General features: G+C 35.0%; 1 protein-coding gene across 1 annotated transcript in view; it reads right to left on the reverse strand.

The window, feature by feature from the left end:
* Positions 1 to 20,137, reverse strand: part of CNTNAP4 (contactin associated protein family member 4) — a 202,851-nt gene that overhangs the window by 115,559 nt on the left and 67,155 nt on the right. Inside the window, exon 3 of the mRNA XM_005495530.4 lies at positions 12,580 to 12,773. Within this exon, the coding sequence (XP_005495587.3) occupies positions 12,580 to 12,773 (194 nt within the window). The remainder of the gene's footprint in view (positions 1 to 12,579; positions 12,774 to 20,137) is intronic.

Consider the following 20,137-nt stretch of genomic DNA (forward strand, 5'->3'; position numbering starts at 1 on the left):
TCACGGCAGCCACCAGAGCCCAGCCTGGTCCCGCTTCTTCTGCCATGGGTGAGCCTCTGCTTGTGAGAGCAGCCACTGAACTAGGATGTTATTAACATTATTAGGATGCTATTAACAGCCTCATTAAAAAAAAAGCCTTTTACTATCTGTTCCACTGCCTCAGGAGAAAATCCTGGGACCCCAGCCCTATCCTCTTTCAGGGAGCCTCTGGGCTCCAGAACAGGGCCGCAGCACTTTCATTCCTCTGCCACTGCTCCGAGCTTTTACTACACAGTAGCACGGCACCCCCTGCGTGCTGGGACCCCACAGCCTGCCCTGAGGCTCCAGCTGTTGCTCTGAGGTTCCTGCTGGGGCCCACTCTCACCAGGCCGTCCGCCATCACCGTGTGAGGGACCCGCGCACAGCGCCCCCTGCAGGCGCGGGGGAAGCACTGCCCTCACCCGGCCCGCCGGGAGCCAGCAGCGCCCCTGCCGGCCGCCACCAGAACCGCACCGATGGGGAAGAGTGGGAGGAGACTTCCACGGGATTTCTGCTCTGCTTTGCGGTCGCTGCCACTGCTGTTTGCCTTGCTATACACACTGGCAAAGAGCTGCTATTCTGTTTCTCGTATCTTTGCCTGAAAGCCCCATAATTTCAGGGTTAAAATAATTCAGTGGGAAGTGCATCACATCCCCCATTCCAAGGAAGATTCCCAAGTTTCTTGGCAGACTTTCAAACCAAGACACCATGTTAAAGTATATGAATTGCCTACATTACTTCACAGGTATCTTCAGGAACGGTGATATTTTTTGGGAAATGCTGTTATTCTGTCCCAGATTAAATATTTCCATCGTTAGGCATTCCACTAAGTCTAATTTAAGAGTGCTGTAACAGGAGAAACAAAGAGACATATAGGTGGATGAAAACACTATTTCAGGCCCTGGTAAGATCTGATATAAATTTTCACTTCACTAGTTTGCTAATTTCAGTTTTTTACTGCTCTATTGTTGACGAACAATAAGATTGTGGGACAATTGAGTTTATGATGACAATTTTTTCAGTCTGAGAAACATTAAGGATAAAACTGCTGTCCTGAATCTGAAACTCTTTCAACTCTCACCACCCACTCTGTGCCAGAATGTGATGAAGATTGATGGACAGCGAGAAGGAGAAACCAGAATGCATGCAATTTACAGCAATGCAAAGAAGAAAGGGAAAGCTTTCGCTGTTGAGATCACCACAAATCCCTCTTTCTACAACTCAAACTGCCCTGAGTGGAACACCACACCTTTTCAAATTTGATATCTCCATAAGGTAAAGCAGAGAAGGAAACTATGCAGAAAGAAAAAGCTTTGACATGTAACAGGAAAAAGGAATCCCCAAAAACAACAAAATTGGCCACTTCCTTTCCTCATCTTAGAGTACCCTGAAATAACAACTTTCCATAAGAGAGTCTATTTAATGAAGACATCATAAGACTTTGTTAAATCAAGCGGCACAGTTTTACAGATTAATTTAAAATTCCAGATATGCAACTACTCATCTCTCATCTACTATAGATTTCAGTATGCTTTTATAAAAACCACAACAAAAGTAAGATATGGAGAAGAGTTTAAATGGGCAAATTTTCTAGTGGAATATCCCAAATTTTCTCACAGTCAGCTTGCATGAGTGTGATAGCCCTCTGAAACCTAGGCTCAGCCTTCGGAAAGCAAAACCTGAAGAAAACGTGCATTCAGGGCTAATTAAATACACTGAATGTATACAAAATACATCAGAATCAAGAAATAAAATCCTTCCCAACTTGTTGATTTTGCTAGGTGAAAAAGCACGAAACCCCCTATTTTAAATTTCAATCCTTTCCCTGCATTAAGTAAAGCCCATCTTTGGGTCTCGCATTTTAAAATTCAAATGACTTCAGAGTCTTAACCTGGTCATAACTTTGCAGCAAGCACATTCTCATAAAGTCATCACATAAACTCACCACTTAATTAGCCTATACATAATCAATTCATTAAATCGTGACAAAAAATTGCACAGGACAATTTTCCTAAAGAAGACATTGGTATGATGATTGCTAGTGGCTAAGACTACTGTGGCTTAATAATACTCATCTTGTGTCTTAAAGGTATTCTTCCTTAGCTTTTTAATGCTTCTCCATGCTTTTGGAGATTTGTTGGCCCAAGGGGGAAAAAAAACCCCAAAAATATAACTGTTTTCACAAATATGCAAAGAGTTTGAAGGACAGTAAGTTTTTACTTTCTCTCACGCCTCAAAACAAGCTATTGTGTATTTTTCTAGGGATCAGAGGTAAAGCCTGATCTTTGTACTTTTTTTATCTCCACCAACAGCAACAAACACTAAGACCAAACAGGCATTAAAACAAAATTAGCAACAACTGAGGATATGCTGAATGCTAAAGCTCTTTTCGATATATCTGATAAATTTTGCATTTCACTGATTAAAATTTTCAAGGTTCTTTTTCATTACATATTTGAATTGTGAGAGCCTGAAATGTTATGGTTAATGGCTCTTAACAGTAATAAATGCCCAAATATTTCTAACTGGAGGGGAATAATGCATTTTAAGTTTTGAAAGATGGAGTTGTTTGAAAGAGTAATATAGTGTATGTTTGACTAAGATAAACAGATTCATAAAAGTAACTGATAGAGCTCTTAAAACTTTCCATGCCAAGGCTAATATAGATAGATGTGTCTCCTTGAGGAAAATAATCAGTTAAGTCAGCAAAACCATGCATAAAAGCTAAAAAATACTTTCCACTCTTTTTCTATTTTCCAATCACTAGACTGCTAGAGAATAAAGCCTAAGATAATAACTCACAAATTTGAAAAAAAAATTCCATGCTGACTCCAGTTTGTATCTATGACTAGGCACTAACCCCACCCAGTTCTTAAAATTCCCTTAAGAACATAGTAACTTAACTGCATAATATCCTGTATCTCTATCAGGTGGTTGTAGATATTTGTGCTAAGCCCTTAGTTAAGGGCTTCTATCCTTTTTCCCCAAATATTCCTGTCAGAAACTCTAAAAAATAATAATGAATGTTGTGATTATAGGAAAAAGCTGCACAGGCAGCTATTTAAAAAAATATAATTATTGTAAATGCCATGGAATCCCATAAGAAATGCCTTTTACAACACAGAATGTGATAGCAGAACTGACAAATATAGAGAATCCATGACCTGTCTACTAACCCAAATAAAACTTTATCTAGCAGGTAAAAAAAAAATCATATTTTTTTAAATAGAAAATTATGGAAGTTAATGAAGTCTACCCAAAAAAGACTCTATGCTCAATTCCTGTTCAAAGATGTGAATTTCCCATTAGAAAGTCTGCTGAAAACTTACAGATAAATAAACAGATATAGGAAATAAAAACTTTTGATAAAGGGCATGCTTTTGTTTAAAATAAGTTAAATGCTGTAAATTAGAATGTTTCATGAAACTTTTCTGATACTTTGACTCAGATCTGAAGATAAAAACCCCATGAATTCTAGCTAGCATATTCACAGATAACTATATAAAAAGGTAGAGGAAGGGGCTCCTTGAGGAACATTAAGGGAGCTCTTTCCAGTGATATTTTAATTAGGGCTACTGAACCTTGAAAAAATAAGCCAATTTAAGAAGTGAGAAAGAATAAGGTATTCACAGAATTTTCAAAGTATAGATCTGATAACACAGAAATCTTTACTAGATATGAATACTACTGCTATAGTTGCTGAATCACTTATTTAAAACACACTGAAATATTCCATACACAATGTAAGTCTAGCAAGTTTTATACAAGGGAAGAAATATGCAATGAAGTTAATTCAAAACTACTTACCAATGACCTTTAAAACAAGGGGTAGCAAATGTCACTGTCTGGCAGCAGAAAATGTAGATTTAAATGGGTTAAACGCCTATTCCTAAAATCTATTCCTTTTTTTCAGCATAAAAATATAAGGTCCTGAGATTTAAGTACATGTCCAGTAGAGGAATAACCTTTCTCTCCATTTATGAAAAGGCCCTCAAATATTCAATCAAGAAAGTACACAGTATTGATATACAAATTACTAACCTTGTTTGTCGTCACAATATTCAAGTTTTCAATAATCAAAAATATATAAAGTAAAAGCTTGTAAAACTTTAGCAAATTCTATGCCATTACTATGAAGATATGATGATCATATGGACTCTTAGACAGCTAGAAAAGTATGCACAGTTTGCACAGTTAAGTTTTTACCAAGATACTGGTCAGGTTGGTATCAACTGAAGGGGATGTTGATAAAATAGGACATTTACACTGAAAAGCATATGAACATTTTACTTCAAAAAGCAACAAAAACCGTATCCACTATCTCAAAAAAAGATCTATTTGTGTATATGTCTGTCTTAAACCTAAAGATTTCATTTTTAGAGTGTGCACGAAGGTCACAAGGAAGGCTAGGGTCTATTTGGAATTAAATCTGGAAAGGGATTTCAAGGACATTGGTAGCAAAAGGAAGATTAGGGGAAATGTGGATCTGATGCAGAATGTTGTACATGTCCTACAGAGGACACAGAGAAGGAGGGGATACTGAATGGCTTTTTGAATTTAGTCTTTACTGTTAAAGGTAGGCCTCAGGGACCCCAGACCTCTGTAAGCAAGAGCACTTATAAATAGGTTTATATAAATATAAAATAGGTTGCCCAGAGAGGCTGTGGAGGCTCCTCCTCTGGAGACACCCAAAATCCACCTACATGTGATTCTGTGCAATCTGTTCTAGCTTATTCTGCTTTAGCAGTGATGTTGGACTAGATGATCTCCAGAGGTCCTGTCTAACCCAAACTACTCTGTGATTCACCCTATATTTAAACTGTATTTGCCCATTAAGAAAAATACTTCGAAAATAGATTTCGATTTTTTTTCCCCAAAAGTCTCTGCATTCTGAAAGTGTTCAGAAGAAAATTCTTACCCATTATTTACAACCTTTACTTCATAAACAAATTGTGAGGCTAGAGGTTATCTAGGTTTCCAGTGAATGCTAAGGCATGAGTTTATGAAACAGAACAGCTACAAAAGAATAAAGGCAGATCTTAGTTCCTCAGTAGCCTGAAAACTGGCATTCAGTCATGTAAGAGAAGATTACTAGCCATGGCATGTGTTTTACAGAAATGCAGATACAAAGAAAGAGCAGTAACAGATTAAAATTGATGAAACAATTGCAGATGAAAACAGATTGAAAACACTGAAATGCTATTGACAAAAATCAGATTCCTAAAAGTTAAAAGAGGAAATTTGGCATCTAAGCATATGTTGGAGCTGCTAAGTTCAAGAAACACTGAGATCTCCAAATTCCTTTTTCTACTTTTAGGACTTTAGTTTCAATGCATAAGAAGTTTTGTAAAGGAAATATAAGTGTCTAAAATGGAAATGTGAAAATCATTTAAATATTACTATGTTGTAGATATGATATATTAATCAAATAAATCATAAACTATTAAAATGGTATGACCATCCCAATACCAGGGTAAAGATATTATATACTCAAATAATTAAGAGGTTTTCTCTGAAGTTCAATGACTGAAGTTCTTATAAAAAATCTGTGATTTCACCTTGTTAACTTCAATTATACTAGGCATAAAACAAATCCATGTATGACAGAGACATTCTTCAAATTAGGTCTGAAGTCCATTTCTGAAAGTATTTTTGCTCTGTTTAAGGATAGTGGCTGGAAGAAACAAGAGAGAAGCTGAATATGTGCTACTACTTAGTTGCTCAATAAGCCTTGAGCAAACTGAACACACTCTGTTCTGATTATAAAGATGAAATGCTTTCTTCAAAGGCAGCTTGATTTCTTCAAGCACACAATCTGTCTGTTGCAGAAAATAGGGACAATATTTTCCCAGCCATAGCACAATTTTCTTCATCCATCATAAGTCATTTTCAGGCAGGCATATGTGTTCAAGCATAAGATTCTCATATTAGAATGAAAATGATAGGGATAAGTGCAGTATCACTCTAGAGCAGCCAACACCTGAGAGGAGAGACAAAGAACTAATTTTTTTTTTTTTGTAGTTCTAATGCTTGCTATGGCATTTTCCACACACGTAAGAATACTACAATGTTATTAAGATAACCAATAGGTAAAGGCAATACAAAATAATTCATCATATATCACAGTGAATTATTTTAATGGAAAAATTATGTACTAGCATCAATATATTTAGAGATAATATGTTTAGAGTACAGATAATCAGAGATCTAAAGAAAATAATTACATCAATGAAAAAGCATTATTTTTAACTTACAAAAAAGACTCAAGATAATAGCACTGTTATTTACAGGATTTCTGCATCTTAGAAGTGCAAAGTCATTTATAGGGCAAACTCACTAAACATGCAGACAAGACAGAAGCAAAAAACCCAATGGTTGTTGTTTCTCTTGTAGTACCCAAATATAGAAAGTTGTAACTGCTTTGCTATTGCTTATGATGCAGCTGGAAACTCTCTGGAAAAAAGTCCTGATCAAGATCAGTCCCAGAAACCAATTTTGGTACAAAGTTAGTAGTTTGCATAGCGAAAATCTTTAAAATAAAAAAGTATCATTCCAACACATTTATGTTTGTTTCCCAAAGCTGCTGCTAATTTTATGACTGCAGCATTAACACACACATTTAAAATAACCTGCGAATGTCTGAACCTAGAGTATTTACTTCCGTATGCTGCTGGATTTGCATATTTTCAAGGTATCTTGCTGTCCTTGGTTATACACGTTTTTTAAATGTGTGTGTGTGTAGGTTTTTTTCCCACAATATGGTCTGCAATATTATACATAGTGTCAATATATATTTTACCAGTCTTAGCATTAACAATTCTTTTAATATTTACCCACAACAATTATATAGGTTTTATTTAAGGCACTACATTTTTTGCTGATGTTTCTCTTTTTTTCCTTCCTTTTAACTTATCTTAAATATTCTGGGACAGGTTAACCTTGATGCATGCATTCATCTTTTCACCTAATATAAGATATTTTATACAGTACATTAATCATTGTGACTGCAAAATTAGCCTTATTAGATTGCCATTTGAGTGTCTAAAAATAGCACTACGGTCAGAGTGCTTTTGAAACAGACGTAGACGGAGAAATGCAAAAGCTCCTAAGATAAGTTCAGAAATTTTATGTTTTAAATGTCCAATAAATATTAAATATTATAAATAAATAAATAAATAAATAAATAAATAAATATTAAAATGTCTTCAGAAGTGGAAGTTTATGCACGCAAACAATTTCAAAAAGGCATTTGCAGAGTAGTCCTCTGCCTGTATTATTCCACCCAAGATTCCTTGTATTTCTTTCTTCATACTTAATTTTTCATATTTCCCTTGAAGCTCCTTTTATACCTCAAGTTAAGACTATTCTCCTCCTTTGCTTTTTTCCTGCCTATTCCTGCATTCCCCTACATCTTTCCCCAGTCAGAACAAAAACAAAACCCATCAAATGCCCCCTCAATCAACTCACAGACAACACCAAGCCGGGCAGATGTGTTGATATGCTGGAGGGCAGAAAACTCTACAGAGGGATTCAGACAGGCTGGACTGACGGACTGGGGCCAGTTGTATGAAGAAATCGTAAAGATCTCCTAGTCCAAACAGCCCTGCCATGGGCAGGGATACCTTCCATGAGAAGTGGTTTCTGTCATACATTTCCTCTTTAAGGGGGTGACTCCTCACACTCTTTTCTGGATTTCAGCATGTGTCCTCTCCACAGACTGAAGTCCTTCAGCTACTCTAGGGGCCGGCGTGGGTCCCCCATGGGGGTCGTTACTATATGCTCTACTTTAATTAATAGATAAAGAGGTTTCTCTCTTTCCTGTGACTAACAAAAGAAGTGTCAGGCAGTCTGAAGTCACAAAACTCCAAAACTGTACCTATGGAAAATGTAGTGATGGAGTACCCATTGAAATTATCTATGACTGGGCTTGCAGAAGGAAACCACAGAAAAACCTTCTGGGTTCAAAAAGTAATCAGCAGAAGTCCAAAAAAAGTAGCATATATAATAGTAGCAGTCTTTTGCTACTAAAGTGAAGCAAATTATGACCAAGAATGATGACTCTGCTTTCTAAGGAGGAGGGTTATAGCAAATATGAATCACTGAGTCTAAGACAGAGTCACCAGCTTTACCAAAACAGTGCATTCTCTAAACTCACAATGTGAATATCACAGAATACCGGTGATTCAGTATTTCTTAACCTTCGGGTTTGCATAATTGTGAGTTGTTTTACACCATGAGAACTCTCCAATAAAATAAAAAGCCCCAACTCCTTTAAAAAGAAAGTTGTGAATATGTGTAGCAGTGCATAGGCAATTAATTCTTCACCATCCATAAAATTATGCTACATACCATCAAAATAGTAACTGTTACATTGAAAATACTTCTGTGCAAATTCACAGGGTTGCATATATTACGATAAAACCAACTTACAGTTTTAACTTCGGCTAAGTTTAATTAAACAACCACTAGACTCAGAACCTAAATGTATGTACAAAAATAAACAGATATAAACAAATTTGTCTTCTAAAAGAAAATTTACTAAAATAGTCATAATTTCCCCATATTTTAGCTATTTTTCTCTGTAAGTTTTGACTTCTCTCTTTGGAAATAATTTTTAAAGGGAAGATTCAAAACAAACAGAAGTGAAAACTAATTTTCAGCTGTGGAATGGATAAATCACTATTCTCACAGGAAAAAAAATAAAAACTGAAGGCTGAATATATGTGTATTTCCAAAGATGTGTCAGAGAAGAAACAGTCACTATTAAATCAAAGAGGAATTGCACTTATTTTGTTCCTCAAAACTCCTGCTAATTAATAACATTGAGATGCTTTTCTCCATGAGTTAGATGACTCACGTTTTCACTGAAATTGTCAGCCATGGAAAACTTGTTGTTCAAACTGTGAGTTGCTATACTTTTTCCCCCTCTTAACTCCTCTCTTTTAATCTCTTTATCTTATTACTCTCCTTTTAAAAGATGAGCCATTAGTAAAGTCAAGGAGAGAGTACAGCACAAAAACTCTTGTGATACAAAACTATGAAATTAGGTAAACCCAGAAATTATAATATAATAGTTAATAATAATTTTAATAATAGTTAATAATAATAATAATATAATATAATAGTTGAAAGGACCAGTATACACAGCCCCAAAGTGATAAATATAATTACAATAGGAGATTCTTCACCACCAAAATACAAGTGATGATATCTAGAATTATGAGGAAGAATACAAATACAAATCAAGAGGACAAATGAATAGCAATACCTCTAATAAAAGTAGTATTTCCAGACATAAGATCTCCTAGCACTTCTTGACCAAAACTTAACATATATTTTTATGACGTTTTACTGTATACCACCTGATGTCTGACAGAAGAAAAGTGAAAAGAATAATCATTTCCAGAGAAAATAATCTGAAAATACACAAAGAGATTTGAGGCCTCTGCTCATTTTAAAGGTAAAAAAAGAACAGGGCAAAAGATTGCGCTTGGGAGTTTGAACACTACTGCATCTGAAACTACATTCTAATGAATAGGAACACAATAAAAAGATTGAATATAAAAGGGCACAGCATGTGTTGTTCTAACACTTCCATATTTATGGTAAAATTAAAGAAAATGTAATATTGAATTGAATTGATTTCTTTCTGAAATTCAACTAATCATTACCAAAGGGAATTATTTCTGTGCAAAAACATGTATTTTACCACTAATAACAACTATTTTGCTTGAGAATTATATCTTGACTGGAACTGTATCAATTACTAAAAGAGATAAAAATATTGAATCTGCTAAGGTCTGACTGAAAAAAATCTTACCATAAATACCAAGAAGAGGGCAGAAAAGACTTACAGTTAACTTTAAAAAGACAGTGACAGAAATATCACTGAGAGCAGAAATCAAAATGTATGGCTGAAATAAGAAAAACTCTATTGTAGAACATATAGCTAAATATACTTAACAATACTTTATCTATAGTGACAGGAGTCCTATGAATTAAAAGTAATGGAGTTAGTCTTTCAAAAACTCTTCTAGTAATTAAATTACTTTAAGCAATAAATAACCTCTACATAAAATACAGACTTCCTCCAGTTATGAGACAGCAAGTAAGGCATATATTTAGGACATCAGTACAACAATAAAATGAGAACATTGAGAGCAAAATATGTTGCAGGAATAAACACTGTTCACCATGATGCCTTCTAAACCAATTCCCAATATACAGAAAAGTGAAAACAAATATTTAATAATTAGCAGCAGGGAAGGGACAGAGGATAATCCCACCTAACATCAGAAATTTTACATACAAATTCAGCACTAACACACAATGTTTTACAGGCAAAGGAAGGTGAAACATGGTTCATTTCAACCCAAGCAAGACACCTAGGGTCAGAGGAGCCAGCCTTGGAAAAAACTACCCACTTCACAGACTATTGAGAGAGTTTTGATAAGTAGATAATTTGCAGATGTGTAGACAATATTCTTTCACCTCACCTGTTATAAAATTTTTACAGATGACAAAAAAGCTGTTATAGCTGCACAGTGAGCTTCAGAACCTTAAGATAAGCAGTAAGGAAATAAAATTCTAAACTATCTTCTGAAAAGATATATAGCAATTAGGAAGTGGTGAATTTGCAGACAAGAGATTATCTCTATTTAAGTCTACAAAAAGTGGTTATGAAGTAAAAATTCTTTTGTATAGTGAAGATTTCAACACAGGGCCCTCTGAATTGGACAACTTCCATCATTCTAATGCAGAGTAGTATTAGAAAAACCCTACACATTACCTCTGGTCAGTACCCTTGTAACAGGCCAATGACTCAGTTAAACATAAGAAAGAAATAACACAGCAACACAGCAGATTTTATAAAATGTTGGAGATTCTTGCCTTAATGAACTTGAGCATGTCATTTAAGAAGTCAGCATAAAGAGATAACAGTCAGAGAAAATCTATAAAATAAATAGGGATTTAAGAGTTTCACTTCGAGACTACATCTTGTATTAGTTTAGAAAAGAGAAAATATATTCCCCTAGAAGCAGAACTCCTAAATAAAGATGCATAAAAAAGATCAATAGACTGCCCTGAATTTGATGGTTTGCATTCTTGAATTATTCATAACTGCCTGCAAGCCATACCTTCAATCTGCATTGCAATCATTAAAATAATCATTTTTTATTAAGTTTGAGATGATGGAATTGAAGCTACACTTTTTCGCTCCTATAGATCTAACAACCCCCTTTATCCAATGTCTGCATCAGCATTTAGCTATTTTTCTTAACTTTCATTTGATATTTTACTGGTGGCAATATTCAAGAAATAACTGTTTGCAATACCAATATCAGATTTCAAAAGAGCAGTCATGTTAGGGACCAACTTGCCCTACCTCTCAGATATGTTTTGTCAGTCTGTCTTAAGATGAGCAAAGACAATATTGTAGCAGCTTATGCTCATTTAACATTTGGAAAATTGATTGATTTTCTTACTCCCCACAGCCATATGGATTAGAAAATCATTTATTTTGCTTTGTTATGAAAACACAATCTGAAGCGGAAGTATGTAGCAAATTTAAAAAGCAGGATAATTATGCAACAAGTAAAACACTGCATAATCTCATTATACCATAGACAGGTTTTGACAGTAAGAGTGACAAGAACATTTTGAATTAAAAGTCAACAAAATCAAACCACATAAAATGAAATACATTTTAACATAATGTTTAACTGCAGCAAGAAATAAGTGAAGTCTAAGGCTTAGAAAAATTTAAAAATTAATCAGCTTTATGCATGGAGAACAGAATTCACTTGACAGGCTGCAATAACATAACACAAATTCCAATATTCTTCCTCTAGTGCAAGCTGCCAATTATTGGGGATCAAGGAAAGATGCAACCCTTTTCTAAAACTATATATGCCCTCATTTATATTTATGCAAAAAGAAAATTATGATCTTATTAATGGCTTATTAATTATCATTAATATTTACAAAGCTAGTCAGAGATAAGCAGGTTACAGGATCAGAAACTAGACTCTGAATTCAATGACCAAAACTTAAATATTGCTTAATTTTTTTATTTTTTGTAAATGGACTGGGATTTGCTTGTTAAGATTTTAATTTCTTTGTTTGCTTCATTTTATTCTTACAATAAGTTTAAATGTTTTTATGCACAAAAAATGCACAAAAAATAAAGGAAGTGTTTTGTTTTGTTTTATTTTTTAACTGTAACTAAAAGCCAAGTTTCATGCAATGGGATCAATACTTTTGGGAAAAGAAGTTTGCCATACATAGTAAGACAAAAGAAATTTTGTCGTGCATTTGTAATCCTCAGAATAATTCCTTGTGTCTTAATGGAGTACTTCTATGGCTAGGTTTTTGATGTTTGTTTGCTTTTTACTGTCTTTCATCTTTTCAAGAGCTAAATTGCTTTGTATATTCAATTATCTAAACATTTTTAGTGTAGTTCTTTATATTCTACAGCTTTGCTTAGATTTGCAACAATGCACAGTAAATCGCCTTTAAGTCTTTTGCAGAAAAATAATTTTCATTATTGAAAGAACATACCCAAATGCTTTCTTCTTGACGATATTGCTTCCAATTCTGTCCACTGTCACTGAACATCAGAAGGTAGCTTGTTACCCAGTCTGAGCTCCCATAACCACCTTGAGTAGCAACAGCAGTAATCTCAGTTCTTTCTCCAAGATCAATCTGAAGCCATTGATATTTATTGGACACAAGTGGAGACCAGCCACCAGCACCTTAAAAAGAACAAAAAAGAGTGAAAAGTATTCCTAAAAATAAGCAAGTCAGCACAAAACTTGTATATACAAAAATAATTTAGTTCATTTGAGCAACATTATGTAATGAAAAATATCCAGTATTTTTCATCTAGTTTTCAAACTAGATGACTGTTAGGAGTCCTTTCCAGCTCAAACAGTTCGATGATTCTCAGATTATAATTCAAGCTATAGTTGCACCAAAACTATTTTGATATTATTTAACAAGTATTCTGAAAATATATACTAGATTACTAAATATTGGTAACCAAATATAATTATTCGAAATTATAAGTTATTCACGCACTTTTCTCTGTCTTGAAGTTCTACAATAAATTTTACAGACTACTTTTTACCAACCAGACTCTACAAGTAAAAAAATCTGATTTTTTTCTTTTTATGTTATGCATCTCAATTTCATTTCACATAGACTAGATCTCCAGAGGTCCTGTCTCAGTGATTCCGCATGACTATGTTCTTTGAGGCCTGGATATTTAAATCTGCATATGAAACAATAAAGCCCAGTTAGATGGCAAATGTGCACATGCTCCTTAAAATGACCAAAATATTTGTAAGCAAAATGATAAAAGAGTACGAGATATACATGCAGTGTCAAGCACAGGTACATCTGTCTGCAAAGAAAATATTTTGCCCAAAGTGGAGACCTACCCCTCAAGTACTTTAACTAACCAGAAAGATATTAAAAGGAAGAAATTAAATCAATTCAGTATTCCTTTGCCTTCCTTTGTTTGCTTTCATTTACTCAGATCATGCTAGTTTTCCTATAAAGCTGGGTGGAAAAGGTCAAAGGTAGGTATCAAACAATCTCATAAGAAAAAACACTTTTTTACTGAACTACAAAGCAAAACATGCAAGTATTCAGACACAGCATCTGCTGAGTTTTATCAGAGAACGGTATGGTAAAAATAAAAAAATACCCATTATTTAAGAACAGATTTAGATCTAACTCTGAAAAACACAATATAAGAGGTACCTTGAAAAGTTTTTAAAGCATGCATACACAGAATCAGAACAGACATATCTAGTTTCCACAACAATCAGTTTACTACAATCCAATTTTATGCTTGTATGGGCTTCAAGATGTAGAAAAATTCATAGCTAAATACTACATGTTGCTTAATTCTGGTTAGAGTCATAAGCCAAGTTCTAAACATTACCTCCTCTACAAAAGAAAATAAAAAAAGAATTTTTACTTAAATATAAAAATTAAAAATAAAATGGTAGGAAATTATATAGGTATTCATAAATTGCAAAAAAGTGAGGTCTTTTTTTCTCTCAGAAAGAACTGAGAGAAAAACATAAAGTCCCATATATGTAACAATTCCTTTGTTCACACATTAAAGAGCAAATTAAAATGCAGCACAATTAAAACTATGGAGTTAAATACTGTGTATAATTTTTTTCTTTCTTTATCGAAATCAGTACTTTGAATTTTATGCAAATATGTGATTTCAGTGGCTGCATCTGAATTACTCTCAAGCAGATTCCAAAGCTCTTCCTTATGACCACATAAATTCATCCTTTAGTGGCTGTGCAGAACAGTGTGGTGGCATCAAACAAGCAGACTTTGTGAACAGTCAGCACTGGAGGTTAAACAACGGTCCTTGCACCCCCAGGCACAGCAGTCCACGTTCACATCGTATGCTGTATCTGTGACTTTGCCACACTAAGACTTAACTGCCTGCTTAACTTGCAAAAGCTCCGTTCGTGCACGAACACTTACAGACACAACATTCTGCCATGCTGTGTTATCCAAAGCCCTCCTAGAATTAGGTGTCACCGTGCTAAGTTTGGTGACGTTTTCGAACTTTCCACTTGAAAGGCAGGGTTGAATTGTAGTCAACAGGAGTAATCTGGCAGACTGTGCTGAGTACATAATTTGTAAATTCCTTCGTAGGCAAACACCTTCTACTTCTTAGAAAAACACCTTTACTTGGTGACTGCAGAACTTTATTCAGAATGAAGTAATGGAAATTAGAAGAGTGTAAAAATAAATTGCCTGAATAGCAGTGTGTTATGGCAGTACTACTTGGCTCTAGCCTGAGCTAAGCACTCCTGTCTTTAGTACTGTGTTTTCCAGAAGTTTGTGCAAGGCACGCCACCACGTAGTGTATACACTCTTACCATGCTGCACTACATCCAGAAAAGAAAGAAGAGATAAAGACACAGATACACAGTGTTCTGATGTCAGGGCTGCTTGATTTGAGGCATTGCAGTGAAGATGCAGTCCCAGAAGTCATCTGACCAATACAACTTAAGTCCCATAAAGAATAACCACTGAGCAGAAGCAGCATGGTATCTCCAACAGCCTGTACTAAGCCACAGTCTGGACCACCAGGCAGAAGCTGCAGCATGTTTCTCGAAAAACCACAACACTGGTTCACATGATGCTTTCATCTGTCAAAGGCTCTTCATGAGCTCTTTTGTCTGACTGTCCAGCAGCCAAGTGTTCCCCATCTGACTGCCACCTGAAACATCACAAATATGAAATGTCTGCCCAGTCCTGCGGGAAACACAAGAAGAGCATGTTAGCTTCTGACCCAGCATTCTTTACAGTGTGTCCTGTCCTTGCAGCAAGATTAATGTGTGTATCAAACCGTAGTCGCTTTTGGCTGTAGAATGTATCTGGTGATGGTGATGCACAGAAGTCAGCTGCGTAACACATGTCAACAGGATCTTGTGTGTCAGATTGCATGCTGTACGGTGTGGGTGTTTCTGGGAAGATCTGGAGAGGTCTTAAACAGCTTCACAGGGATGCAGTGATGCAGATGCCACCTATATTAAACAAGGCTGTGCCAAAATGTATGAACACTCAAGGATAGACTAAGATTTATAGAAACGTAATTTTGTCATCTCTAAAACTCTTGAATTATCGACTTTGAAGTTTTCACCTTATTTCTCTTCTCTCTTATTTTTGTCAGTGTCTTTTATTTAAAACACGTTTTCTTCAATTCTATGTTCTACAGTAACTGATGAAACATCTTTTGTTGCAAACAAACAGCAAATCAGAAAAATAATTTTCAAAGGAGAGAAAATCTGTATGTAGAGTTCTTTTATTTTAACTTTATCTCAGGGGGCTTTTAACCTTTTTTATTTTCCACTTTTTTATGCCAATATTGAGATTTTTATGCAACATGCAAAAAAAATCTACATTCAAGCTGCCCGAGAATTCAGGATTCATCCTTTATTTCTGTTAAAAACCCCAAGCATTGCACACTTTCTTTTTATGAAGAACATGCTGACTTCAAGTTGAACACACAGGTAATACAAAAGAATTTTTTCATTTCACTTATAATTCCTATTATATTCTTTTAAATACCAGTGTTTGAAAATGTTTGTACACGTGATGTATTTTTTGAAGTACTTAGTTCACTGAACACATTTAGCAATATTTTTTTCTGAAGTACTAACTCTTTGTCTTAACTCATGAATCTCTGTCTTTTAGTAACACAGAGATTCATGATCTGTCTCCGGATCATGAATTCCATTTTAGTAAGAACTTGCCAGTTTTTCTTGATGGCTCATAAGTAAATGAAGGATCTATGGTTACTGGGAGAATTAAAGCAAAGTTTAGAGTTTCCATCAGTCACTTTTACATACTAATGCATAAACAGCCTCCTTCATTTTATATTATATTAATCAATAAATTGATTATTAAATGATAGAAAAAAATTCTAAGTTTTTGATGTTTTTAATGCATTAAAAGTGACTAATGTGCTAGATTTAAAATCTAAGCAATCATGCATCTTTCATATTTCAAATTTTGCCAGTGGAATTCTGTTATTCTTAATTTCTGTTTCTACAATAATATACACTTATTTTCAAGTCAGTTAAGTGAAATATATTGGAGTTTCCTCACACACTCACTCCAACCAATGCACAGTGCTCTTCTGTGGGAGTTATACAAGGTGGCACCATTCATCAGTTTAGTCAGCAATTTCTTCTTCACAACAACTATCAAACTATAAACAAGACTGCAGCTTGAAATCTGTCCTGGATTTATGCACTAAAATTCTAGCAGAAGACTTACTTTCCTTCAGATACCTCTAGATATTTTATTTCTAGAATTCAATTTTTATGCTCTCCATAAGTGGTTTAAATTTTATTAACTACCTTTCTTGCTTTTGGAGGTTAAAAAATCTTCTGCTCTTTTCCATGACCGCCAATATAAACAAATGACAACACTGAATGGGTATTATTTAATTACCCTGGGATCCTGTCTGCTAAGATATGTGTTTAAAGAGCTTTTACTTTCATATTTCCTTAGCTTCACTGGGATGACAATAACATTATCACTAACATTGAAAATAGAAAAAAAAAAAAAACTCAGCAAAGTTAGCAAATAGCTACAAGAGAACAAAACTCAAAATGACTGAAAATTTGGTCCAAATCTCACATCTAGGGCAGAAAACACCTGAGTATAGCTACAGTGGACTTGGAGTGCTATATCAGGTTAAAAACTTTTAACCCTGATAGCAGAAAATTTATTAGATGATGCTTAAGCTTTCCAAATTTGCTCTGTGTAGTTATCAGGATGCCTAGCTACTTTTGCTTTATTTTAAAAACTCCAAACTATATAGCATAGAAACTGACTTAAAGATTGCCCCTTTGTCTGAACAGCACCCCACTTTTTGCTTACCTGGGTCTATGACTGCAATCACCTGTATTGTTATGTAAACCACAAAACAGTCCACACTCGTACATGTCTTGACATCTGCTTCTTCACGTGAGGTTCATTAGACCATTTAGCCAGCATCAGCATTTACATCACTCTTAAATTCTGTGAATTTTTTTGCATATTTAATTGCAATAATTGCAAGACCTGTATTAGCAAAAGTTAAGGTTTAAAACTAACACACATCAGAAAGGATACTTCCCTTTGATTAATCAAACTGTGTATTTCCCCATATGGATCATTTAACAGAAGCTGATTTTAATTTCAAGTCAATAAAGATGCAGCATGGATGAATTTGCCTGCACTTATTACAAAGCAGATTTTCTGCATGCAAGCAATTGACAACTGAGTCTTCTAAGGTTTTAGTGAAATGAAAAATGAACTGGTTTACAGCATTCAAAACTTCTAAAATACAAAAATATGACACCATTTAATTTCTTAAGATGAATGGTATCCTCTTTCACAAACTGAGAATTAAAAATCAAGGTGTATACCTATATAAACAGTCCAAGGGTATTGTTCTTTAAGTTTACTGACAGATAAAGGAGGTGGGGAGTAAGGTGCAATATCTGATAAATTATGTTGATGCATTGCTAGCAGGTGATAATCCTCCTGGCCCCTTAAAAAGGTGTGTGGAGTAACAGTACTGTTGTGATAAACCCTTAGCCTTTTTCATTTTAGTTCTCCTATGTTTGGATGAGGAAACTCAAGACACAGAGCTCATACAGTTAGAAATTCCCATTCACAGCCTAGCAAAATGCAAGAAAAGTAATTATCAAGAAGAATCTAAATAGTCAAAGATGCTAAAGAGCATAAATCACAACTTGGCATATTTTTCAGAAAGTCTGTGGGGAAGTTACCACAGCAATGCTGTTCTGAGCCGTATTTCAGTGATAAAAGACAAAAAAAAAAGCCTCAAAATTTGAAACCAGGGATAAACTATGGCAAGTAAACATGAGAAGAAATGAGGGACCTTGAGCTATGAATAAGAAATAAAAGACACAGATTTTTTATTTTTTTTTTCCACAGAGGGTGAAGACTGAGAAGGACAGCTAGATCAGAACCCAGTTCTGCAGTCACAGCATCACATATAAAATTTCTGCATGGTAATTTGCAACCACATTTTTGACAGCTGTCCATCTTTTGCCTTTGATACGTAGCATGATGCTCTGCCTAAGTGGAGATAAAACAGTCTTAATTTTACCACATTTGCCAAACTTACTGATTATATATGAAGAAGAGGGGCTTTTTTGTTGTTAAAGAACACTGAGGCCAGCCTAACGCATCAGTCCCAAAGCTAAACATTCTGAAGAACATGTGAAGAACAACATTTCCCTACAGAAATTCACACCAGTGAGGATGCAGCATACAGACATCTTTATAAAGGAACCAGTAAGTGGTAATAGTCATAATTTATCTAAAGGCTGCTGAGCTGACACAGCAGGCTTCAAATATATGAACAGCCAACCACTTTATACTATGAAAGCTCACAGTGTAAGTCCCTCTTGTTATAGCAGGGACTTGCAACACACTCCTTCTAGGAGGGCATGTGGGGATTCCTCCCTTGAGTGGGGACATCACCTCAAGGCTACTCCTTGAGACCGAATGAAAGAGTTGCCCAGGGTCATTGGTATGGCTGAGTAACATAAATCTCCTGCTAATAATTATTTTGATAGTCTTAATATAATTATTTCAATATTGCTTTTAAAAAGTAGTAGATATACTGTGCAGGAAGTAATTCTGATTAAAGATTTTTTTTTTTTGTCTAATCACTATCATCATATAATCATCAATTTCAAAAAACAACATACTTTATTCATATAAATATGTTTGGTTTGCTGGCCTTAATCCTGTTGGAGAAATTTACATAAAGGCTGAATTACACCTACATAAACCATTAGACATAAACTTTTGACTAAGTCTGGGACTATGATGGATCCTGCCTCACCTAGACTCCTCTCTAAAAAGGAGTTTACAAAGCAAAGTGTTTCTTTCTGAACTTTGTCCTTGTTGTCCTCGACAAACTTTATCTGAAGCTTCCATTCTATTGTTTTCTATGAGATTATTATAGGGACTAAAAAGTCCTTTTCATAGTCACATATCATCTATATTTAAAACTGTCATACAAAACAACCAATCTTAGCACCTAAAAAACCACAAGAGCATTCAGTGCAGGAAAACGCAGCTCTTCAAAAAGAGTTGCTATTGCCTGATGAAAGACCCATGTCTAGCTGGTCTCAAGAGGCACAGCCTTGGAAACAGAACTACCAAATATTACAAATGGAAGAGACTCACAAGGATCAACGAGTCCACCTCTTACGTGAATGGTCCATAAATGGATCAAACCTGCATCCTTAGTGCTATTAGCACCATACTCTAACAAACTGATGCTTTCATCTCCACAGTCTCTTCTGATTTTAAGATTTGGAAGTTAGTATGATATAGGGCATTCAGCCAAAGTAAGATCACAGAAACACCTCTTTACAGATTACTAGAACAAGGGGCTTTGAATAGTTGGGGAATCTTAACCCTTCTAGTACACAGTTACTTTCTGCATATGAAGGAGACTAAAAGCAGATGTTACCTGTAATCTTACCTGTGTGTTGAAATTCTCCATGGCTGTCCTTCGGGACAGTGTCATGGTTTAGTA

This window comes from Zonotrichia albicollis, chromosome Z (genome assembly GCF_047830755.1).
Source record: "Zonotrichia albicollis isolate bZonAlb1 chromosome Z, bZonAlb1.hap1, whole genome shotgun sequence".
Classification (NCBI taxonomy): Eukaryota; Metazoa; Chordata; class Aves; order Passeriformes; family Passerellidae; genus Zonotrichia; species Zonotrichia albicollis.